The sequence below is a fragment of the Podarcis filfolensis genome, assembly GCF_964270895.1.
Source record: "Podarcis filfolensis genome assembly, chromosome: 16".
Taxonomy (NCBI): domain Eukaryota; kingdom Metazoa; phylum Chordata; class Lepidosauria; order Squamata; family Lacertidae; genus Podarcis; species Podarcis filfolensis.
In genome coordinates this window covers 28,962,796-28,989,424 of record NC_139620.1, presented here as the reverse complement: position 1 = coordinate 28,989,424, position 26,629 = coordinate 28,962,796, and the positions used below count along the sequence as shown (strand labels likewise).

Genomic DNA, 26,629 nt, shown 5'->3' with positions numbered 1-26,629 from the left:
GTGCCAAAATGTCTTGGGCCAGCCCTGCTACCTGACAACCCAGCCTTCCTAGGCGCAGCTTGAAACCTGCCTAGCACCTTGCTAGCAGAGCCTTGTCCAATTGTCTGCCACCACCTCCCACATTCCATCTGAAGTCTGACTAAACAAAAGACGACAGGGCTTTTAGCATCAGCCAACATTACTCCTCCCTGCCGGCTTTGCTTGACATCTGATGGATTTTTGATTATTATTTTTTTAAACTTACGGACTGATATGCTTACTTTTGATTTTGAATACCAATGCCAATAATAATAATAATATCTTTATATACAAAAGTACAGGTAGAGCAGGCAACATGATGATAAAGATAAAAGCACACAGGCAGTCCCTAGTAGGGATGGAGGGATCTGTCAATTTTAGTTCTTGTAGCTTCTCGTTTCCCCCACTCTGAAATTCAGTTCTCGACATTTCTGCAGCAATTTGCATTTAAAATAAAATAAAATAAAATAAAATTCTTCAGCACTGTAGTGCAAACTTCTCCTAAGAAATGTATTTTTGTATGCGGTTTTGACCACATTTCTGCAAGCAATTTGTCCTACTGTAATGCATTATGGCTTGCTATTTTCATTAATATATTCATTTTTATGTGCATTTCCACCTAATATATTCATTTTTATGACCATTTCACCCTAATATATGCATTTTTGTAAACACTGTTCTGTTGGAGGACTGCACTGCAAAATTTAAGTAGGCGCGGATTTTGAAGGATGGCTGTGTTTTGGCCCTCAATATTGCTTCAAGAATTGCAAATTTGACAGATTTGGCTTCAAAGGCAAGCTGAGTCACGTTTCTGTCCCATCCTCAGTACCGACACAGCATCTCAAAATCTAAACCGCTTGTACAGCAATTGTGACCCAGACTAGATGGAAGAATACTTTGCATAACAATGTGGCTAACAACTGTATCCAATGGTAACTCAGGCATAAACCACCAACAGCCAAGTTATTTCAGGTATTTCCCACTGGTTTTAATAGAAGAGAACAAAACTGTGCTGAACTTGGAGGGGCTGGATTTCCATGTCACTTCAGGTGTTTTGCAGAAGTGACAGACGGGCTTTATTAAAGTGAATTATATTTATTACACGTTTCCTGCTGTAAAACAAATTTTGCTTCTGGAAAGGTATTATGAGGCATAGCAAGCTTGTTTCCTTTTCTCTTTAGTTATAGAACTGCAGATCTAAGTGAGAACTTTGCTTTGTTGAACCGACTCCTAAACCAAGAGGGACTATTTCGAAGATTTATACATTAAGGCTGCCATTTTACGCACATTTACATGAGAACAAGCCATAATGAATTCAGTGGGGTTTACTTTGGAGAATAAATATGCTTAGTTTGCACTATATTAACTGTAAAGCAGGAAACATAGCAATGTGCACCTTAAATAATAAGCACATATTTAGGGATGGTAACGGGTGCTGCATTTCAATGTGGTTCAGTCCTTGTGCAGGGACCTTACCAATCTAGCTTCCTGCAGGAAACAATTTGTGTGAAATTGAAAACCATGGACCCACATGTCAACAGTATGGTTTGAAAACTAGTATTTTCTTTGACAAAATTGGGGGCACATACAAATATCTCACCACATGCAGCTACATGGGTAAGATAAGAAAAGGTACAGTGAAAACCCCTTTCTTGCTATGATATACCATAATCTATTGATCCAGCCCAACTCCCTGGTTGCCATAGCTCATAAGGAAAGCATCTTCTATGCATGCATCAAGTCCCAGATTCAATCCCTGGCACGTCCAGAAAGAGGAGCGAATAACTATGTGCTGCAGGTTGGACCAAATGACCCTCGTGGTCCTTTCAAACTGTACATTTCTATGATGCTGCCCCTTTTTGAAATCCTGGAGAGATGCTACCAGTTATCAACAATACTGAACCAGATGGACCAATGGTCTGACACAATAGGCAGCCCCCCATGTTCCAGGCTAATTGTAAATATGCCCTGTTTGGTGACAGGCTTTGGAGGCGTGGAGTTTAGAACTATTTCCAACTTTCTCTCCATGTGATCTTATCACTTGTTTGAGGATCCCCAACAGCTGTTTGCCAAATGTAAACAAGCTTCTCTTGATGAGACACCTTCCTTTAGCTTTATGGCTCATTCAGCCCTCCTCCCTTTTTAAAAAATTAGTTTGTTTTTTAACCAACTTCTGCTGGTAACTCATTCCATATGGCACATTATTGAGAGGAACCTTATTTTTTGCCAGTAATCAAGTTATTTCTGAATTTCAGGGGGGGGGGAAACGGTTACATCCAACCTGACTACGGCTACCAGCTTAATACTGGCTGCTTACAAATTGCTATGAGACACTGAGCCAGGCTTTGTGGTGCTGAGAGCTTGTTCCTGCCTTCTGATTTGCTGATTCTACTATGCCGGTTAAGTACCAACAGAGTATGTGCACTTTGTTTAAAAAAAAAAAAAAGAATCCCTGCCCAGCAATTAAGCAAAAAGCACACCGTCAAGCAACTGTAAAATCTCAGCACAGTTTCCTAGTTTTGTGCAAATCTGAGGGATCGAACAAATATAAGGCTATACAGTGGTACCTCGCAAGACGAATGCCTCGGAAGACGAAAAACTCGCAAGACGAAAGAGTTTTTCGTTTTTTGAGTTGCTTCACAAGACGATTTTCCCTATGGGCTTGCTTCGCAAGATGAAAACGTCTTGCAAGTTTGTTTCCTTTTTTCTTAAAGCCGCTTGAAGAGGTGCAGTTGCGACGGACCGTGCTTCGCAAGACGAAAAACCGCGCAAGACGAAAAGACTCGTGGAATGAATTAATTTCGTCTTGCGAGACAACACTGTACTCTTCCATTCAGGATTTTTTCAGAAAAAGAGCAAGGCCAGAAAAGAAATGAAAGCACTGAGGAAGCTGTGGTCATGGAAGGGAAGCAGCAGAAAGTGATACAGTGGTACCTTGGGTTACAAACGCTTCAGGTTACATATGCTTCAGGTTACAATCTCTGCTAACCCAGAAATAGTACCTCGGGTTAAGAACTTTGCTTCAGGATGAGAACAGAAATCGTGCTCCAGCAGCGCAGCAGCAGCAGGAGGCCCCATTAGCTAAAGTGGTGCTTCAGGTTAAGAACAGTTTCAGGTTAAGAACGGAGCTCCGGAACGAATTAAGTAACTAACCGCAGAGTCTGTAACCTGAAACGTATGTAACCCGAGGTACCACTGTACTTTTATTCCTGACGAAACATGGCTCCCACAGTGGCTATTTAATAGCTCATTGTTGCTCAGAGGTTGTCTAAATATGTTGCCAACTCTTAAGATTTGTTCTTAGGACAGGTTCTGTTTAATACAATACAAAGGAAAACAGAGGATAACTATTGGTACACATTTAGAGAAGTTTTGTTTTTTAAAAAAAACTCCTGACAGTTTCTAGATTTGCAGGCACAGACTTTTTTTGTGAGCACTAAAATAAAAAAACCTGTGGTGTTTGGATGGGGGAAAGTCCAGTGGAGCTTTGAAAGGGGGTAATGGTGCAGACCAGCAAACACACACACACACACACACACACACACACACACACGTATCTTTTTCAGGAATAGCTTGTTGCCCCAGACAGTAATCATGGATTTTAATACTTTAAAAAGGAACCCTGACAGTTAGGTCCAGTCAAAGACGACTGTGGGGTTGCGGCGCTCATCTCGCTTTACTGGCCGAGGGAGCCAACGTTTGTCCGCAGACAGTTTTTCCAGGTCATATGGCCAGCATGACTAAGCCGCTTCTGGCGAAACCAGAGCAGTGCACAGAAATGGTGTTTACTTTCCTGCCGGAGTGGTCCCTATTTATCTACTTGCACTTTGGCGTGCTTTCAAACTGCTAGGTTGGCAGGAGCTGGGGCCGAGCAACAAGAGCTCACCCCATCGCGGGGATTCGAACCCCCAACCTTCTGATCAGCAAGCTCAAGAGGTTCAGTGGTTTAGACCACAGCGCCACCCGCATCCCTAATACTTTAGGGAGCTGCTAAAGTCACAGCAAATGCAGTATGTTGCTCTCTCTGTCATTAAAATGACATGCAGTTTTCATAATCCCCAACAGATGGAGCCAACTTATTACTTCACTTTGATTCAGAGGAAACAGTTACCCAACAGATTGCTTGAAGAGAGGAACTGAATTGTACGTAGGATTTGGCAAGATCATCGCATTATATACTACTTTTAGATCCCATCCTTCTCCAAGAAGCTCCGGGTGGAGTGCTTGTCTCCCCCCCCTTCTTATTTCATCCCCACAACAGTCCAGTGATGTAGGCTAGTTTGAGAGATGGGGAGTCACCCAATATCTGCAAGCAAACTTCATGGCTGAGTAGGGAACACCATATAACCTGGATATATTGCCCCTCAACAGATAAAAGCAAAACAAACCAAATAATAAAAAGGTCTAGAACAATTTAAAACGCAAGGAACAATAAAATCAAATTGACAACCGATGGATTGTTGTGAAGGCATCTGAGGTTTCAGTGGAGAAAATAAAGTTGTAGCAAACAGAGAAAACCAGAGCAAGATCAGAGTTTTCAGCCAAGGAAGGTGCCATGTGCACTACGGGAGGGGAACGTTAAGGCACAGAAATGCTGGGCACCTCCATCATTATGTACTCCCCAAAGCACTCTACATGGGGCGTCTCTCGATCTTGGTTTGGAAACTGCAGTTAGTGCAGAATGCTGCAAAATGGTTGCTGGGAGGAGTGAGAGTCCCCTAGCATATCACACCTGTGCTCAAAGATTTGCCCTGGCTGCCAGTTCAATCCCAGGCTGAACTCAAGGTATATGGAGTATAAAAAGCCTATTGGTATATAAAGCCTTGTGTGATGGTTATATGGGGTTGCTCATGCGTAAGTTGCCGCCACTCCTGGCGAGGTTGCCTGGTTAAACCTTTTCCTGGCTGGACAGCCCTTCACTTCGTGGCTGTTTCAGTCGCTAGCAGAATCCGTCAGTGGGCGTTTCTTGAACTTCTTCCAGCAAAGAAGTTCTTTGACGCCAAGTCTACGCCTACTTTCCCTGCGCGGAAGTCTTCTGCGCAGGGTGGGTGTGGGTAGCGGAGGACCTGTGCTCTCCCCGCTGGTCTCCAGCAAAGAGTCCTGGAGCCCCCTCTCCGATTCCCCCATCCGCCCCCCTTTATCCTTGGTGTTACACTGATTTCCTTCCCCAGCCGATGAGTCCCCTCTCTCCCTGCTGGGCCCTTCTCCGGCATCGCTTTGGAGCCTTGCCTCCACTTCTGGCTCCGATGTCAGTTCCCTGACACCTTGGGACCAGTTTTCTTAAGGGATTGCCTTGCCCCACGTGTGCTGACTTGGAGCTACAGAACTTGCACTTCTGCAAGTGCCATGCAATGCCCATTCTGCATTTGCAAAGAGTTGTTCCTTTAAGGTGGCAACACCTGTATTCTGGAACTAAACATTAGGCAGGTGCCACCATTGTTTTTTCTTTTAGGTGCCTGCTGAAAATGTTCCCGTTTCAGTGGGCATATCCAGACACATGATTCTGTTACATGTTTCACCGGTTTTAAAATATTTAGTGTGCGTTTTTAAAGGTTCAGCTGGAGCCACTGCTGCATTCTTGCACCTTGGCCTTGACTCAACTCCCTACTGCTCCTGGGACTATTTATGTCCCTCTACATTTCTATGAACCTCCCCAGCCTCCTTCTTCATGTTCTGGGTGCTGTCTGCCATAATTCTGGCCACCTTGCCAAACAGTAAAAATTCAACCCAACCAAATTTGCTGTAACATTTTTTGCAACCCTGGAAAGACTGCATACATTCTCAACAACATCCTTTGCTGGAGGATGAACACCCTAGCAGGGGGAAGAGAGAGAGAGAGATGAGGTTTTGGGAAACCGCAGTTCAACTCCCTACTCCATGGATAGGCAAACTAAGGCCCGGGGGCCGGATCCGGCCCAACCGCCTTCTAAATCTGGCCCGTGAACGGTCTGGGAATCAGTGTGTTTTTACATGAGTAGAATGTGTCCTTTTATTTAAAATGCATCTCTGGGTTATTTGTGGGACCTGCCTGGCGTTTTCACATGAGTAGAATATGTGTTTTTATTTAAAATGCATCTCTGGGTTATTTATGGAGCATAGGAATTCGTTCTTTTTTATTTCTTTTCCAAAATATAGTCCGGCCCCCCACAAGGACTGAGGGACAGTGGACCGGCCCCCTGCTGAAAAAGTTTGTTGACCCCTGGGGCCCTACTCAGTCAGGAAGCTCAGTGGGTGACCCTGGGCAATTTGCTTCCTCTCAGCCTGATCTATCTCAAAGGGTTGTTCTGTCTATAAATGGGGTGAGGAGAGGAGAAGAGAGAACCACACACATGGTCTCTAGCTCCTTGGAAGAAAGGTGGGATATAAACTTTGCATGAGTGATGTAAAACAAGAGCTGGCATCCCCCTGAAAACTGAAGGAACAGAGAAGTATAAGAGTAGGAGGGAGAAGAGGGAGGGATCAAAGGCTTCGTGCTCGGCTTACAGAACAGATGGTAATGTTGGTGACAGATACAAAGAGTAGCTGGAGAGAGGAATGGTTAGGAGGGAAAGCGAGAGGCTCGATTATTATAGAGCTGAGTAATAATAATAAGTGGCTATGATTGCTTCAAGACAGTTTAGGTACATGTGGGTTTAAGACTGCACGGCAGTCTTAGCCGCATCGTTGTCAATTTCATCCACCACCACATTCTAGCGAAGAAAAGGAGGAAGGGCGTTTTTGCTTTTTCATTCCTGCTTGCGTGACATAAAGCCACATCCTTCCGCAACAGTAAGCAACACTCTATTTAACTGCCCCCAAATAGGATATTAAAGCCAACTAGGAAGATCAAATCTTGGGGGACATTACAGGAAATGTATCGTTAATACGCATGTGTATAGCATTTTAGTCTGTCAGGTGATTTGCAATTTTTACTGTATGAAACCCAAACTGCTGGCTTGAATCCAAAGGTTCTCCTTCTGCTTGTGGGGGGTGTCGCCTGCTCACAGGAAGTCTGCAGTTCAATGGTGCTTTGCATGCAAAATGTCCCAGGCTAAATCCCTGACATCTCCCCTGCCTGAAACTCTGAAGAGCCCCATCTATTGAGCCAGATGGGCCAATGGTCTGATTTGGTATAATGTGGCTTCCTATGTATTTCCCAAGGACTGTTTTACCCTAAAGCGCTGTGCAAGAAAAGAGAGGTCAAACCTAAGGAGGTTAATCTGTTTATACAACAGTTTTTGCAATGTCTCGCATAAGCCGAATAACTGCAACTGATTACAGCACTGTGCAAATGTGTAAACGTTCGCAGAACCACACTAGTGGCGTTCCCCACTTCTGCTCATGGTTGTTTGGATCTAATCCCTACATCCATCTGAATCCCACTCTGCAGACAGAAAAATAAGGCTGAGAAACTGACAACCCACAGGATTGGAACTACTGGGCTCCACTGGGTTCCCTGTAAATACAGTAACCATTCCATTCTCTTCAATGGCAGAGAAAGGTTTCACTGCCCAAGCCGTCTGAATAATTGAACATGAAACACTGTGAGCAACAGGGTGGATAAAAATCAATGTTTTTTTAAAATAAAAAAGTGGAATGTTAAAATTTAAATCGAATTTTTTTTATTTAAATCGGATTTTTAAAATAAAATGCTTTTGGAGAAAAAAGTATTTCTATACTATTGTATTTAGGTTACATTATAGTCCAAAGGCTATTCACCAGGAAATAAGGATTTGTTTCAAGTTTTTCATGTGTGCTAAAACTCAGTCCAAGGTGTGTGTTGTTTTTTTTAAAAAAGTTTAACCACATCAGTTAACAAACATGGATACATATGCTATAATGTTACTGCTTTAGTTATATATACAGTGGATGCTCAGGTTGCGAATGTGATCCGTGCGGGAGGCACGTTCGCAACCCGCAGTACCGCGTCTGCGTACACGCGGATCGCAATTCAGCGCTTCTGTGCATAGTGCGATTTAGTACTTTTGTGCATGTGCGAGCGCCGAAACCCGGAAGTAACCCGTTCCGTACTTATGGGTTCGGCGCGGTGTGCAACCCAAAAACGCACGACCTGAAGCGTCTGCAACCCAAGGTATGACTGTAAATTGGTTAAACTGTTATTAAGGAAATGAATATTTTTCTCCTTCCAATAAAGTACAGCAGAAAAGTTGTCCAAATATAAACAGTTAACTTATTAAACCTCACAATAATTTCATAATTATCTGTCTATGTATTTCTAATACTATAGTATAACCAAATCAGTATATAACTGTAAAAACTACTGAAAATTTTTTATTACAAAAATGAAACCTTCATCTGGTTGTAAATATTAAGATTATACCAGCAAGGATAAGTCTTTCTGTAAAAAAAAGTTTTAAATCAAGCCTTACTGACTAGTGATTTAAATTGATTTGATTTAAATCAAATCCACCCTGGTTAGCAACTTCACTGCCATCATCAAAAACTAACATGATAATTGGATCTTGGTAGTCCCCATTTTTCAAAATATTGTAGCAGGATGCCAACAATTCCTTGGGCTGGTGGAGAAAGACCAAATGCCGCTAGTCATGCTGATCAATGTTGTCTTACTGTTCTCCTTTGCTTTGTTGCAACAACCTGCCGGTTTTCATCAAGGGCTATCTTTGTTCTGCAGCTGTGTGGTGTCTTGTGCAATGAAATTCTCAAACGACAGAAAACAATAAAAGCACTATTTCTAATTCTGCCATCTAGCAGCATCAAGAACACCAGCTTACAGCTATTCTCTGGTAACCTCCTGCACTGTGTTAGCTAACCTTTTTGGCTGTGATTATGCCATTAGTGAAGAGACACGGGTGGCGCTGTGGTCTAAACCACAGAGCCTAGGGCTTGCCGATCAGAAGGTCGGCAGTTCAAATCCCCGCGACGGGGTGAGCTCCCGTTGCTCGGTCCCTGCTCCTGTCAACCTAGCAGTTCGAAAGCACATCAAAGTGCAAGTAGATAAATAGGTACCGCTCCGGTGGGAAGGTAAATGGTGTTTCTGTGCGCTGCTCTGGTTTGCCAGAAGCAGCTTAGTCATGCTGGCCACATGACCCGACAAATGCCGGCTCCCTTGGCCCCAGAGTCGTCCGTGACTGGACCTAATGGTCAGGGGTACCTTTACCTTTATGCCATTAGTGGAATGCCCTCAAGGTGCCAATACTGTTCTCTTTCAGACTAAAAATGTGCCAATGATGATGCTTTTAAGAATTGTAAATTTACCTGGATGACGCATAAACTACTGTAAACAATCCTGGACTCAATTTTGATGGAGAGTGGTATAAAAATGTTTTAAATTAATGAAAATAAAAAAAATTGAGTTACATCTACAGTACTTGAATTAATGAAAATAAAAGAAGTTGAGTTACATCTACAGTACTTGAGTAGTAATGACCTTGAGCTCAGACTCCATATTACTTTGGGAGGCAAATATACTTACAGGGCTCCGTCTCGTGATCTCCAGCTTCCTCCCCTTCCACATTCTGCTTTTTAAACTCGTTAAGATCCACCTGCAAAATATCGCGGATGGCAGCATGAATCAAAGATGCTGCAAGGAGTGGTGGCGCATTCCTGTTACGGAAAGAAAAGAAAGAGACTGAAATGGACTGCATAGCAAAGGAAAAACAGTTGATAAAAGTCTAAATTAAAACAAAGTATGTTTACAATTCAGACGCACACTTCTATTCTTCATGATTTGCAGGGCAGTTGGCTGGAGCAACCCAGTCAGATGGGTGGGGTATAAATAATAAAATTATGATTATTATGGTGGTGGTGGTTTTTTGTTCAACATTTGGAGGAAGGGATGATGCAAATACAAGGTACCAATACTGCTCCTATTAAGTAAATACTGCCAGATTTGTATAATGAGGAGTATTAATCTTTTGGTACATTTTAACTTCTTTTGGCTGTGCCAAAAAAAAAAAAAGTGAACCAAACCCACGGTTCACCCCAGAGTAGTACAACTCATAGCAACTTATTCTGTACTGTACTCTTATCTATGTATTTCATTTTTAGGATTCACACATATAAGATCCAGTTTACATTGGAAGGACTTCTGCCCATTCTATGCATGCTTGCAAGGGGATTGTTTTCAGTTATTATGAACTAATCCGAGGCACTTCCTGTTATTCTCTTTCTCAAAGCAACTGGATTCTGTGCTGGAAACTGATGTCAACAATAGCATCCTTCTTCCCTCCCAGAATTTCCTGCAGGATACAAACTGCATCTTTTGGCATGAACAATACTTTGCTTCCTGTTCGGAAAAAGCGAAGTGGAGAGCTAGGTGAACAAACACCCCCTTCCCCCCAAAAATCTGGCCTAGCATTAAGTCATGCTTTATTCTTAACAGGAGCAATTGTTAAAAGTAGGTAGCCGTGTTGGTCTGCCATAGTCAAAACAAAATAATAAAATTCCTTCCAGTAGCACCTTAGAGACCAACTAAGTTAGTTATTGGTATGAGCTTTTCTGTGCATGCACACTTCTTCAGGAGCAATTGTGCTAGTCGCAGTACTAGTGTGTACATGAGCATGATAGTGATAGTACATGAGAAATGAGAGGCAAAAAAAATGAGAGGCACAAATACAAGATGGGTGACACCTGGCTTGAGAGCAGTACATGTGAAAAGGATCTAGGAGTCTTGGTTGACCACAAACTTGACATGAGCCAACAGTGTGACGCAGCAGCTAAAAAAGCCAATGCAATTCTGGGCTGCATCAATAGGAGTATAGCATCTAGATCAAGGGAAGTAATAGTGCCACTGTATTCTGCTCTGGTCAGACCTCACCTGGAGTACTGTGTCCAGTTCTGGGCACCACAGTTCAAGAAGGACACTGACAAACTGGAACGTGTCCAGAGGAGGGCAACCAAAATGGTCAAAGGCCTGGAAACGATGCCTTATGAGGAACGGCTAAGGGAGCTGGGCATGTTTAGCCTGGAGAAGAGGAGGTTAAGGGGTGATATGATAGCCATGTTCAAATATATAAAAGGATGTCACATAGAGGAGGAAGGTTGTTTTCTGCTGCTCCAGAGAAGCGGACACGGAGCAATGGATCCAAACTACAAGAAAGAAGATTCCACCTAAACATTAGGAAGAACTTCCTGACAGTAAGAGCTGTTCGACAGTGGAATTTGCTGCCAAGGAGTGTGGTGGAGTCTCCTTCTTTGGAGGTCTTTAAGCAGAGGCTTGACAACCATATGTCAGGAGTGCTCTGATGGTGTTTCCTGCTTGGCAGGGGGATGGACTCGATGGCCCTTGTGGTCTCTTCCAACTCTATGATTCTATGATTCTATGATTCTATGAAATCAATAGCATTGTTGCAGAAAGCTACGGTTGCATACACACAGTACATTTAAAGTACATCCCCTCAAGAATCCTGGGAACTGGTAGTTTCCTCATAGAGCTACAATTCCCAGTGCCATTGACAAACTAAAGTTCCCAAGACACTTTGGGAGCGGTGCTTTAAATGTATGCTGTGTACATCACCACTTACAGACTCGTGGTTGCCATTTTCTTTCACATAAGGAGAAAGAGTGCATAGCACTGTTGCAAAGGGAGAATGCACAGATTCAGAAGAACCAAACAAAAATAGTGGGGCAGGAGGAATAAGAACGGGAAAGGGTCACAAAATAGTCAACCGTTGCTTGTGGTGAGAATAGGGAATGTGGCTGCCACACTGCACATCAAAAGGAATAATGCTGAACGGATGCAGGGGTTTTTTTGGTTTGGTTTTTTTAAAGCAGCTCCATTAATGGGAGAGGAAAGATTTGCAGGGGCAGCCATGAATATATCTGTGGTTTCGGAAGGCAAACTGCTATTTCCTAGTGATAAAACAGAATTCTGTTATCTCATGGTTTGCCCTTCCCCCGGGGAACATAACATATAATATAACAAGCTCTAGCTGGGCAGGCGCACATTTAAGGCAGTAGACGGACAGCCATAGCTGAGCAGCAATTCCATGCAGGCGACTGAGCAGGCTGGCAGGTGAAGGCTGCCTATGCATGCTTTTTAAAGCAAGTGACCTCTCTCAAAGAATCCTGGGAACTGTAGTTTGTTAAGGGAGCCGGGAACTGAAACTCTGGGAGGGGTAAACTACAACGACCATGATTCTTTGGGGGAAGCCATGTGCTTTAAATGTACTTTTAACGTATGGTGTGTACACAGCTGAAGGCTGGAGTTCTCCACCCCTCTGCTGCACCTAGCAGAAAAGCAGTGGGGCTGCTTCAAGGAGAATGGTGCTCTCTGTCCCTTTTCTGCCAGCCCCAAGCAGGCTAGTAAAAAAAGAAGAAGGAAGGAAGGCTATTGAAGTTATTTTACAAGTCTGAGCTAGGTTCACATGGTAGGATTCCCACCTCCCAAAACAAGAGAAGGGTCATTTTCAGGATTTAATTTGAGCTGGAATTCTTAAACTATTGGCCAAGTCTTTTGTAAAGGTAAAGGTAAAGGGACCCCTGACCATTAGGTCCAGTCGTGACCGATTCTGGGGTTGCGGCACTCATCTCGCTTTATTGGCTAAGGGAGCCGGCGTACAGCTTCCGGGTCATGTGGCCAGCATGACTAAGTCGCTTCTGGCGAACCAGAGCAGCACACGGAAACGTTTACCTTCCCGCTGGAGCGGTTCCTATTTATCTACTTGCACTTTGACGTGCTTTTGAACTGCTAGGTTGGCAGGAGCAGAGACCGAGCAACGGGAGCTCACCCCGTCGCGGGGATTTGAACTTCCGACCTTCTGATCGGCAAGACCTAGGCTCTGTGGTTTAACCCACAGCGCCACCCGCGTCCCAAGCCTTTTGTACCCATCCATTAATTGGGTCTATCATTATCATATTCGGGTTGGCTTGCAAATAATTTACGAGCGTGTTCAGTCTGCTTCTCTTTTCCGCCACCTAGTAAGCCTGCCAAGCCTACAGGCACCTGGAATGAGTAAACGGGTTGCACCATTGTGTGTATGCTTACTCAGAAGTAAGCTCTGCCAAGTTCAATGAATTATTAGGGACGTGTACACAGCATTGCTAGCTATTATATCTCAGTCAGTATCTATCTAAGCCAGGAATGGGTAACTTGGTTGTGGTCTTCCCAGTGTTGTTGGACTACAACTCCCATCAGCCCAAACCTGCATGGCTAATGGTAAAGGAGTTGCAGACAAAAATAATCTCCTAACCTGTTAGCAGGATTTAACAGGAGCTAACAGGTTAGGAGATTACCATAAATTGGTTAGTTGTCTGTTAGTCTGTTGGTTTGGGGGCAATATAAGGATGGTGGGGTTTTTGGGGGGTGTGTGTGTGATGAGATTAATCTCTTGGCCAAAATTCTCAATGAAAGCTCTACGGGTGAGTCCCCTTTTGCAGAACATCCCATTGCAACAGTTCAAGCATACTTGTAAAATGCCAAAACAAATCTGGTCAAGTCATTAACAGTTGTTCTTTCAAACCCAGGAGCTCTCAGGAGCAATTTTACTCCAATTACATACGTTTCTTACCCACAGAAAGAGTACAAAGTCTCAGATAGCCAGGTTCTGTTGGGTGGAAGAGTTGGAGACTCAATCCCTGAGAATTCTTGTGGTCGAAAAGGAATAAAAAAAAGTTGGGAAAAGTCTTGGCAGTTTTGGAATCTTGGGGATATAAGTAATTTTGAGCCTCACAGAGGCTCTCTAACAAACTCCAGCTCCAGGGCAGGAATGCAAAATATGCAGCTACTGTTCGGCTCCTTCTTGCATTAACATAAAGAGTGTCAGGAAGGATGAAACACAGCCCAAGCTTTACAACAATGTGTTGCACTTTGGGGGCGCGAAGAGGTTTTAATTTATTTATTTCAAGATGTTTTCACACCTTCTTCTGGACAAGGTCCAGACATTTTAGCTGGCCTTCATGGCCAACTGAAAATGTGTGGTTCCCAGAGCCACACTCTATCACAACAGAGCAGGGTCTTATCCCTAACCTCATGTTGCACTACCAAAGCACAGTTAAACCCCTGCTCCCATCTCCAACTTCTGAAGGTTCACCTCCCCATATAGCTTAGAGCTGGAGACTGGGAAGAGAAGCACGGCCAAAAAAAATCCCTAATCCTAGTGGGAGGCATCCCTTGTCAGAGACTGTCTAAGCACCGATGAGTAATATAGATCAGTCATTCTGTCAGGCCATAGTAGTGGGTTTGCTCTTTTCCTCTTCCCTCCCTAATCTCTTTTCCTTTTATACTGTGTCTTTCAGACTGTAAACCTGAGGGCAAGGACTGTCTTATTGTTGGTATTTTAAGCATTGAAGAGCAGGTCAAAAATGCTTTAAATAAAGTGTGGACTGTGTCCCAAGGGAAACACATTTTTAATGCACAGTCTAGCAACATTTTGTCTACCATTGAGAAATGAGTTTATTGAAGCAGACATACCAGCTGACGCTGAACCACAAAGTTGCTAATTCAGAACCACTGTACAGATACTTTTCGAGCTGTCATGCTACAGCTTAGTTGCAACAATATAACCAAGGTGGAACCATGTCTGCATTCAGGACAGTTCTTCAGACATAACGTGAATGAGCGTGAATGAGGTAAGAACAGTTTCAGGTTAAGAACGGACCTCTGGAACGAATTAAGTACTTAACCCGAGGTACCACTGTATTATGGTTTTTGTCAGTTCTTTTTTATCTATAAGCTGCCTTCAGTTCCATCAGGGGGAAAAGTGGGGTATAACAATAACAATAACAATAACAATAGATGCAATTGCACAAAATCTTAAGTCTTTTAGCTTATTTTGCTAGCCAATAAAACTAACAAGGTGGTTAGGTACTTAACACAGATTAACAGACGAAGCAACAGCAGAAATTCACCCAAAACTTTCATACAAAAAATATAAATGCTATAAATCAGGGCAGTAGCAGGAAAGGACAATGCGAGACCACAGTGCCATGTCAGTCATAGCAAAACTTTGTAGTGCCTCTTTAATTATACATGTGCGCACACACACAGGATAACTGGTTAATTCTGACTCAGGAGAGGAACCATTGTGCAGCCTATCAAGGATTTTTGAAAACAAATTGTGACCAATATTTATAAGCCATCAAGCTTTTATTTATCACAATTTGGTCAGGTGCAATCAATTTGCAGGGTGCTCTACTACAGTTTAGTATGATTTTGTTCTTCCATTCACAGTTAAGAACCCCCACTCACCTCTTCCCAACATTGAGACATTGCTCTGTCTTTCCTGAACTGGGATGTGTTTTAAACAACAACCATTTATCTACTCCTTAACCACACTAGTCTCCAATTCATTTACAACAGGCATAGGCAAATTCGGCCCTCCAGATGTTTTGGGACTACAATTCCCTGACCACTGGTCCTGTTAGCCAGGGATCATGGGAGTTGTAGTCCCAAAACATCTGGAGGGCCGAGTTTGCCTATGCCTGATTTACAAAGATACTATACAGTGTACCTTGGCCTATGAACTTAATCCATTCCAGAAGTCCGTTTTTAAACACACTCAGCATGTTCTGCTTCCAAGGCAAAGTTCACAAACCAAAACACCTACTTCCGGGTTTTCAGCGTTCTTAATCCAAGTTGTTCATAAACTAAGCTGTTCTTAAACCAAGGTACCACTGTACAAATATAAATATTGATTGAAACTATAAAATCAAACTTCATTTAAAATGCCTGCTTTGAATTACAAAAAAAAAAAATTCAGTAGGTGCCAGTAGGGAGGTGGCCTGTCCAACCTCAACTGGAAATGATTTCCATAAAATTTGGCTCCTGGTAGATCTGAGCTGTGCATCCGTGCCATGGGGGACCACTAATAGTGACTTCCCCAAAGGCCTCAGCAATCGGGCAGGGATATAATGGATTAGGCCAGGCATGTCCAAAGTCCATTTCGGGGGCCTAACCTGGCCCGCTGATTGGTTTAATCTGGTCCCTGTGGCAGTTTATTTCCTGTGGTAAAATCCTAAAAAACCTCAACAACTTCGATCTTAAAAAAAGGTCAGCCACTTTGGTTGGCCCTTTGGTCAGCCCTCATGGCCCTTCACTTCATCAAATCTGGCCCTCTTTGAAAAAAGGTTGGACACCACTGGATTAGGCAGTCATTGAAGTACTCTGGGCCCAGTTGTTAAAGGCCTTGTAAATAAATGCAAGAAACTTGAACCAGGCCCAGTAGATATGGGCTGCCAGTGCATACTTTTGAGTAATGGAGTTATGTGCTGGCAGTAGTCTGTCCATAGCTGTCAACTTTTCCCTTTTCTTGCGAGGAATCCTATTTGGAATAAGGGAATTTCCCTTAAAAAAAGGAAAACGTTGACAGCTATGAGTCTGTCCCCATCAACAGTCTAGCTGCAATGTTTTGCAACTGCTGGAACAGAAAAGTAGCCCCACAATAGAGTGCACTCACTTCAATAATGGAGTCTTGAGGTTACCAGTGAATGGATCACTGTGGCCAGACCATTCCTGTCCCAGAACGACCGTAGATGACAAACCATCTGTAGCTGGTAAAAGGCACTCCTAGCCACTCAGGCCAACTGAGCTTCAGTGACAAAGATGGACCCAGGAGCACCCCAAACGCTGAACCTGGTCTTTCAGAGGGAGTGCAACCCCATCCAGAAGAGTTTCCAGGACGCCAAGTTTCCAGGACGCAGGAACTACCAACCCACAGTCTCCATCTCTGTGCCAAGACAATGGTCCAGCTTGTGCACAGCCTCACCTAACTCAGTTGCTATGGAGAAGCAAAGCTGTGTGTCATCAGTGTACTGATGGCACCTTGCACCAAAATTCCTAATGGCCGCACCCTCCTAGGACCCTTGTACCTACGGAACTGCCTCTCCCGGTATGCCCCACGGAGAGCCTCAAGGTCTATAAATAGCAACACCCTAGTGGTCCTGGGCCCTAAGGAAGTTAGATTAGCTTCAACCAGAGCCAGGGTCTTCTCAACACTGGCTCCGGCCTGGTGGAACGCTCTGCCTCATGAGACCAGGGCCCTGCAGGATCTGATTTCTTTCCGTAGGGCCTGTAAGACAGAGTTGTTCCGCCTGGCCTTTGGCTTGGTGCCAGTTTGATTCCCTCCCCCTCTTTCTTTTTCCTTTTTCCTTTCTCCTCCTGTGATGAGGCTGCATTTTAATAGTTCAATATTTTAATGTTGTATTTTAATCTTGTTTTTAAGTTGCATTCATTCAACTTGTTTTTATTATTGCTTGTTATCCGCCCTGAGCCCGGCCTTGGATGGGGAGGGCGGGGTATAAATAACAATTATTATTATTATTATTATGCATGGCAATCAAATGCAAATAATTGTGTATCTGAACAACAGAGCTCCAAAACCACAACAGCTCCACAATGGCCCAGCCAGACCTCTCAAAAGCCAAATAAATGTTGCTTTGTGGCTCTTCTATAACGGGCACTGCTTCACATTTGCACAGTTCTGGCGATATAGGTAGGTGCTTTTTCTACCCATTCTTCCCCGGTTCTGTTCAAACCACCTACCATTACCGCAGCAGGTATTTGCACACACACAAAGCTCTTAACATATTTTAGTACATGCGACAATACATTTCATACCTTTGAGAGTTAAGTAGAAAAGCAATGCTTTGCCATTTTCAGAATAACATTTGAAGTCAGTAGTCCAAAAATTACTGGGTGGGGCAAACCACTCCAAATTCCTCTTCAAGCTGCACTCATGAATTTGGCTTGTAGTTCACCCAGCAGTGTGGGTTTTCTTGATTCACTCCCCCCCCCCAAAAAAAATTCCTAGGTGAAGTAATCTAATTTTCACTTTGTATCAGATAATTTTCCAACTTCCTAGAAAATGGGCTAAAAACTTCAAAACCGCTAAGTTTGTCTAGTCCTGTATTTGCAGATGGTATCCATTCCTTGTTTCTAATTAAGTTGAAAAACGAAAAAACTGGATGCCTAGTTCACTTCATGCCTAGTTCACTTAAGGTAAAGGTAAAGGGACCCCTGACCATTAGGTCCAGTCGTGGCTGACTCTGGGGTTGCGGCGCTCATCTCGCTTTATTGGCCAAGGGAGCCGGCATACAGCTTCCGGGTCATGTGGCCAGCATGACTAAGCCACTTCTGGTGAACCAGAGCAGCGCATGGAAACGCCGTTTACCTTCCCGCTGGAGCGGTACCTATTTATCTACTTGCACTTTGACATGCTTTTGAACTGCTAGGTTGGCAAGAGCAGGGACCGAGCAACGGGAGCTCACCCCGTCGTGGGAATTTGAACCGCCGACCTTCTGATCGGCAAGTCCTAGGCTCTGTGGTTTAACCCACAGCGCCACCTGTGCCCCTCTAGTTCACTTAACCTTCATTAAATGCAGAAGTGGTACTGGTAGTTGTTAAAACTGTGTCTTGCCCTCCTTGTGCTCAAAGCAGCACCTGTGAGTGACCCAGGCTCCCTCCCACTGGGGCAGTAGTAGGCTCAGAACTGCTTATTTCCATAAAAACAATTACCGGTACATTAGGATTTGCAGTCCATTTGCCTGTACCGTTAGCAGGCACCGTTCAATTCCCAAGGCAGCCCATTCTTTTTGAAACAGTCTTTTTGAAACATTTGCACCCACTCTTTCATATAATCACCAATAATCCCCTCCTTCCCCCACATACACTAATAACCCCACAAGCACACCCTATAACTCCATCCATACATTCAGATACAGCCTCCACACACATGCACTATTGATGACGCTCCCCTCAGACTATACATTTGCCTGCATAAGTCAACCCTTCCTATCTGTGCATTCACGATGCCACCTCACACATGCACTAAAAATGCACCCTAGTCCTACTTTAGTAAGTCCACTCTTCCTACATCTTGCTATCATTAGGCAAACTATGCAGCTGCCTAGGCTGCAGACTTCAGAGGGGCGCAGTACTGACCTTCAGGGGGCAAAGTTTAATATACATTGGTTTTTATTATATCATATACATTTCTGACATTATTTTACCTTTATGTTATATTTTGAAGAATTTTATCACTTCCACAAGACATCTGTTTTTGAAAACTGAGGTTATCAATCGGGTTTGTGTGTGTGTGTGTGTGTGTGTGTGTGTGTGTAAGTACTTAGCCTTGCCTAGGGCACAAAATGCACTGGCATGGGGACTGTGCTATGTATTATTATTATAAAATGAATTTATACCCCACCCTTCCTCCCCAAGGAGCCCATATGCACTCAAAACACGACCTCACTCACATTATTGACTCCACAATCCATGAGCACTCAAGACACCTTCACCCTTGCACTCGTGAGCCCACAATCCATGTGCATTTGAGACACTTTCACCCTTGGCACTCGTGAGCCCACAATCCATGTGCATTTGAGACACTTTCACCCTTGCACTCGTGAGCCCACAATCCATGTGCATTTGAGACACTTTCACCCTTGCACTCGTGAGCCCACAATCCATGTGCATTTGAGACACTTTCACCCTTGCACTCGTGAGCCCACAATCCATGTGCATTTGAGACACTTTCACCCTTGCACTCGTGAGCCCACAATCCATGTGCATTTGAGACACTTTCACCCTTGCACTCGTGAGCCCACAATCCATGTGCATTTGAGACACTTTCACCCTTGCACTTGTGAGCCCACAATCCATATGTACTAATGCTGCTGCCTCACCTTTGCACTAGTGACCCCACAATCCACACACACACACACACACACACACACACACACACGTGTGCACCTCCCGCTCCCTGCCCGCTCTGCAGGACCCAGCCCTAGCTTCGCTCTCCCAACTCCGTGCCCAGTTTTCGCCCCGGGCGCAACTTTCCGCCGCGCCGCCTCTCGCTCCGCCACCCGCGGCCCCTCCTCAGGCTCCCCCCGGGGCCTCTCTCTCTCTCTCTCTCTCTCTCCGGCCCCTACCTGCTGCCCAAGAAGGTCCGGGCCAACTCGGCCAGCTCCGCCGGCGCTTCGGCCTGGCTGAGGGACCCCAGGCGGCCCGGCGCCGGGCTCCAGGGCGGCGCGTCGTCCGGGCCCAGCGGCCTCGGAAAGTCCCTCAGGAGGGTCCCCACGAAGCCCCGCGCCGCCTCCGGCCACGCCATGGCCTCCACGCGCGAGCGAGCGAGCAAGGACCCGAGCGCTTCCCGCGAGCTGCCTGACTGGAGGGAGGCGGCCTCCGCCGCGCGGCCCGGCCTCCGCCTCCTCCTCTCCCCGCCTCCCCTGCCTTCTGACCCCCGAAGGGAAGCGGAGTGGCGGCGCCGGCCCCGCCTGGAAACGGCTCCTGTCAGGGCCGGGCGGGGGCGGCGAAAGGGGTGTGGGGCAGGGGGGACAGCGGCGGGCATCATCATCATCATTATGGAACGCCCTCCTATCAGATGTCAAGGAAATAAAGAACTACACAACCTTTATTATTATACATAATAAAATTATTATTATTATTATTATTATTGTTATTGTTATTGTCATTATCATTATCATCATCATCATTATCATTATTTGTTGTTGTTATTGTTGTTGGGCGCCCTCCTATCAGATGTCAAGGAAATAAAGAACTAGACAACCTTTATTATTATACATAATAATAACATTATTATTAGTTACAGATAGGTAGCCGTGTTGGTCTGCCATAGTCAAAACAAAACAAAACAAAAAATTTTTTCCCTTCCAGTAGCACCTTAAAGACCAACTAAGTTAGTTCTTGGTATGAGCTTTCGTGTGCATGCACACTGTGTATCTGAAGAAGTGTGCATGCACACGAAAGCTCATACCAAGAACTAACTTAGTTGGTCTTTAAGGTGCTACTGGAAGGAAATTTTTTGTTTTGTTTTGTTTTAACATTATTATTATTATTATTATTATTATTATTATTATCATCATCATTATCATTATTTGTTGTTGTTATTGTTGTTGGGCGCCCTCCTATCAGATGTCAAGGAAATAAAGAACTACACAACTTTTAGAAGACATCTGAAGGCAGCCCTGTATCAGGAAGTTTTTTAATGTTTGACGTTTTACTATGTTTTTATATATGCTGTAAGCCGCCCAGAGTGGCTGGGGAAACCCTGCCAGATGGGTGGGGTATACATAATAACATTTGCTGTTGTTGTTGTGGTTGTGAGGTGCCCTCCCATCAGACGTCAAGGAAATAGCGACACAACTTTTAGAAGATATCTGAAAGGCAGCCCTGTATCAGGGAGTTTTTGTTTGTTTGACGTTTCACTATGTTTTTATATGTGCTGCAAGCTGCCCAGTCAGATGTGTGGGTAATCATCATCATCATTATCATCATCATGAAATTGGCACACCACTTGATTTTCTTTGGTTAAAAAAACCCACACACCTCAAAGCGGTTTACAGGAGACAAAACGGTAAAATCAATTAAAAAAATCACAGCATGCAAAAGTTAAAATGCCAAAACAGATTAGAATTGCCTCAGCTTTCTAAGCCGCTGAGCAGACTTGCCTACACAGGAATGTTTTTAGCAGGCGCTGAAGAGAGTACAGTGAAGGTCTAGGCACCTTTAGTTCCCTGTTGTGGCTGGAAAATCTGTCCCTTCTGCCCACCCCACCCCATGTTTATCTGAAAACATAAAACAGATTTCCAGTGCCATTGGTTTGTGAAGGAGTCCCACCGAATTTAAGGGGGCTTACTCCCAGGTAAGTAGGTATAGGAGCGCCAACTTTATTGCACGCAGTAGCCTTTTTTAGAAGGGCAGGTGGTAAATAACAATCAACAGTGTAGGGGCAGTGACTAAAACAGAAACGATACTGATATTTCTGTTGCTTTGGTTCTCTCTGTGTGTACATATGCATGTGCACGCACACACACACAAGCAAATATACACAATGCATGCACAGAGACATCTGCCCACTGAAATGAACAAGTAGGTGCAATACCTGGCATGCTCACAGCTCCTCCTGGAGAGCATGTAGGCAATAATAATAATAATAATAATAATAATAATAATAATAATAATAATTTATTTATACCCAGCCCATCTGGCCAGGCTTCCCCAGCCACTCTGGGTGGCTTCCAACCAAATATTAAAATACAGTAATACATCAAACATTAAAAGCTTCCCTAAACAGGGCTGCCTTCAGATGTCTTCTAAAAGTCAGATAGTTGTTATTTTCTTAACATCTGATGGGAGGGCGTTCCACAGGGCGGGTGCCACTACCGAGAAGGCCCTCTGCCTGGTTCCCTGTAACTTCGCTTCTCGCAGGAGGGAACCGCCAGAAGGCCCTCGGCGCTGGACCTCAGTGTCCGGTTAGAACGATGGGGGTGGAGACGCTCCTTCAGGTATACTGGACCGAGGCCATTTAGGGCTTTAAAGGTCAGCACCAACACTTTGAATTGTGCTTGGAAACGTACTGGGAGCCAATGTAGGTCTTTCAAGACCGGAGTTATGTGGTCTCAGCAGCCGCTCCCAGTCACCAGTCTAGCTGCCGCATTCTGGATTAGTAATGGCATCCGGATTGGCCCTATCAGCCGGCCAACTAATTCACATGAACAATAACAACAGTGTGGCAGGCATTCCATCACCCCAGGCTGTTGCCAGCCAAAGACATAGGGATGGTAAACAGGAAACCTGCCCTTACAGGCATAATGACTTAGAAAATGCAGTACAAGCTCTAAATCCACTCTCCTCAATTGCTACATATCCAAGCTTATTTATTTAGTGCATGACACAACTGGCATAGCTGAAGGAAAACAAGAGAGAACACTACCAATTCTCCCTCTGGTGGCTTCTTGGTAAATCTGTCTGCTTGTCTTTCACAGCAGAAATGTTTTGTTTGTTCAGAAGATTTCTATCAGCGCCTCACCATATGAGCCCAGAGTGGGTTACAGCAGCAGAATACACCGCCGTAAAAAACAGCCAAAACTATTACAATCATAAAACAAATTTAAAAATTCCAAATGGAACAGACTCCAGACTCCTATTGTCCTCAGCTTCTGGAATCGATGGGTGTGGGGAGTCCAGGGTCACAGGTTACCGTATTTTTCGCTCCACAGGACACACTTTTTCCCTCTTAAAAACTAAGGGGGAAAGTCTGTGCATCCTATGGAGCGAATGCAGGGCGGAGGCAGGCAGGAAAAGCCCCCAAGAGCCGCACACAAGATTCGTGTGGCTCTTGCGGGCTTTTCCCCAGGAGGGAGAAGGGACCACCGCTCCCCGACCTGTTCTGGGGGCTGGGGTCGGGGGAAGCTCGGGCTTTCCCCGCCCCCAGCTCCGGGAGCGGAGGCAAGGCTGCCTGAAATCCCCTGAGCGCAGCGGCAGTTCGTGCTGCGCTCCGGGGGCTTCAGGCAGCTATCGGCAAGTCTTCGGAGAGCAGCGGGAGTTCTCGCTGCACTCAGAAGGCTTGCGGATAGCCGCCTGAAGCCTGGAGAGCGGGAGTGGTTGGTGCACACCGATCCCTCTTGCTCTCCAGGCTTCGCTTTGCTGGAGAGCCGCTGCACAGTTTTCCCTCTCTGCGCAGCGCCCCTTCAGCGAAGCGGGAGGAGAAATGGAAGGGGCTCTGTTTCTCCTGCCGCTTCGCTGAAGGGGCGCTGAGCAGAGAGTGGGAGAATTCCCGCCCCCCTCGTTCTCCCCCTCCTATGGTCTGGTGCGTCCTATAGAGCGAAAAATACGGTACCTTTTCTCTGCTCTACAGAGCACCTAATAAGAGAGTTAATATGGATAGACAGTGGGCAATCTACAGGGAATTGCTGTACTTTACAGGGGGGGAACCCAAATTTAAAGTAATGGAAAATGTAAGGAGCCTTGTTACAGATTGATTACAATACCATCAGTTACATGAAATGTTTAAATTAAGATAGAAATAATGGTTTTCTGGACCAAAGCTTCCAATTCGAAAACGAACTTTTACAAAATAAAGAGAAACTTTTGTCCAAAATGTACAGTTTGTTCCATTCATTTCCGCCAGTTCCATATAGTCCATCACCTTCATCTGCCACTCTTCTTCTTGTGACTTCCAATACTTTGCAATCAGTATTCTTGCTGCTGTTGTTGCGTACATAAAGAAAGTTCTGTCCTTCTTTGGCACCAATTGGCCGACTATGCCCAGGAGAAAGGCCTCTGGTTTCTTCAGGAAGGTATATTTAAATACCTTTTTCATTTCATTATAGATCATCTCCCAGAAAGCCTTAATCTTTGGGCACGTCCACCAAAGGTGAAAGAATGTACCTTCATTTTCTTTACATTTCCAACATTTGTTATCAGGCAAATGATATATTTTTGCAAGCTTGACTGGTGTCATGTACCACCTATATATCATTTTCATAATATTCTCTCTTAAGGCATTACATGCCGTAAATTTCATACCGGTGGTCCACAACTGTTCCCAGTCAGCAAACATAATGTTATGACCAATATCTTGTGCCCATTTAATCATTGCAGATTTAACCGTTTCATCCTGCGTGTTCCATTTTAACAGCAAGTTATACATTCTTGAAAGTATCTTAGTTTTGGGATCTAACAGTTCTGTTTCCAATTTTGATTTTTCTACCTGGAAGCCAATTTTTTTGTCCAAATTATAGGCCTCTCTTATTTGATAATAATGAAGCCAGTCTCGCACTTTATCTTTTAATTTCTCAAAACTCTGCAATTTCAATTTCTCTCCTTCTTGTTCCAATATTTCCCAATATTTCGGCCATTTGGCCTCCATACTGAGCTTTTTCTGAGCCTTCGCTTCCATTGGTGACAACCACCTTGGGGTTTTATTTTCCAATAAGTCTTTGTATCTTATCCAGACATTGAACAATGCTTTCCTGACAATATCGTTTTTAAATGCTTTATGTGCTTTAACCTTGTCGTACCACAAATATGCATGCCACCCAAAAACATTATTAAAACCTTCCAAATCCAAAATGTCTGTGTTCTCAAGAAGCAGCCAGTCTTTCAACCAGCAGAATGCTGCTGATTCATAGTAAAGTTTAAGGTCTGGCAAGGCAAATCTGCCTCTTTCCTTTGCATCAGTTAATATTTTAAATTTTATTCTGGGCTTCTTGCCCTGCCAGACAAATCTAGAAATGTCTCTCTGCCACTTCTTGAAACAGTCCATCTTGTCCAAAATTTGCAATGATTGAAACAGAAATAACATTTTTGGCAATACATTCATCTTTATAGCTGCAATTCGACCCAACAAGGAAAGCTTCAAATGTGACCATATTTCTAAATCTTTTTTCACTTCTGTCCAACATTTCTCATAGTTATCTTTAAATAAATTTAAGTTCTTAGCAGTCATATTAACCCCCAGATATTTTTCTTTCTTAACTAATGTTAAACCTGTCTCTTTCTGAAACCTCTCTTTCTCAATTGGTGTTAAATTTTTCTCAAGAACTTTAGTTTTTGACTTGTTCAGCTTAAATCCTGCCACATGACCAAATTCTTGAATCAGTTCTAATACTCTTTTCATACTCCGAGACCAGGGAGAAGAGTTGGTGGAAGAAGATTGGAAGAAATTTAAAGACTATCTACAGAAATATTGTAAAATTAATGAATGTTAAAATGATGATTGGATTGAATAGGGGGTATTAGCAACAAACTTAATAAGAATATGCAAAAATGAATTGATAATGGATGAAAATATAGAGTTATAATATGTTAAGATATAGAGTTAAGATAAATGAAAGAGGGTAAGGATTTGCTGATTTGATTATCTAAATGGGAATACAAAAAGGGGAGGTGTGAGGAGGTCAAGGAAACAAGTTAATGAGCATAAAGTTATAAAAAATGGATTTGTTTTTAATTCTCTTTTACCTATTCATTTTTTGTATATTGTATTTTTACTTGTATTTCTTCTTTTTATGTATTTTTTTTTTAGGTTTTCTTTTTTTTCTTTTGTTTTTTTCCCATATGTTCTTTTTTGTATTTTGTAAACTGATGTTTTTGTAAAATCCCAATAAAATATTATAGGAAAAAACAAAAACAAAATGTACAGTTTGTTATTAGAGTGGGAAACAAAAAAAATGAGCTTGTTAAAACCTCAATGACACACTGAGCAAGAGATATAGGTCATATTACAGATTTTAACCTCTGGGAAAATCTTTTCTCTTTCCTGTTGCTACTGGTTTTTGTAGGTAGTAAGCCCACAATTTATGTGCATTTCACTTGTGCACATTTAGCTTTAAGCGTTGAGGCAAAAAATTAAAATTAAAAAGGGGGTGGAAAGGGGGAGTTCCAGGAAAATAACTATGGCAATCCTGTCCACCATGGCACCCAATGTGTTTTGACGTTACACGGTTTTGGCTTTAGTCACATGGGCTTACTGTAATAGAAAATGAAAAGAAAAGCAATTATATGAAAAAAAGAGAACATGTTTCTCAGGCTGCTGAAGCGAAGCCTATGAACTTCCTATGGGGAATTTTTTAGAAAGCCTGGGTGCAAGACTGCAAACTAAGTGGGGAACGAAAGGCCTTTTACGAACATAAGCGAAGGAACGCCTTCTCCCATACAGACCTGGCCAAGTGTTAAGATCTGTGGGGAAGCCCCTCCTAGTAATGTTAGATCTACCTGAGGCACATTACGCCTTCTCGTTGGCTGCACCAGCATGGGAGTCTCCCCCCTCCGATATACGACTGGTGAGTTTTCGGCACCCGCTGAATACACATTTGTTTGATGGGCATTAACACTGGAATCTATTGTCCATTGTTGTTTTGCTGGGCATCGTGAATATTTGCATGTGTTTTACTCTGAATGTTGTATTTT

General features: G+C 43.7%; 1 protein-coding gene across 1 annotated transcript in view; it reads right to left on the bottom strand.

Annotated features, from left to right (window-relative positions):
- The window catches only part of PPM1F (protein phosphatase, Mg2+/Mn2+ dependent 1F), a 46,462-nt gene extending 26,249 nt beyond the window's left edge, over positions 1–20,213 (bottom strand). Inside the window, exons 1-2 of the mRNA XM_083590369.1 lie at positions 19,846–20,213; positions 9,452–9,582 (exon numbers count right to left, since the gene is read on the bottom strand). Coding sequence (XP_083446495.1) covers positions 9,452–9,582; positions 19,846–20,024 — 310 coding nt within the window. The 5' untranslated portion in view covers positions 20,025–20,213. The remainder of the gene's footprint in view (positions 1–9,451; positions 9,583–19,845) is intronic.
- Between the last annotated feature and the right edge of the window lie 6,416 nt (positions 20,214–26,629).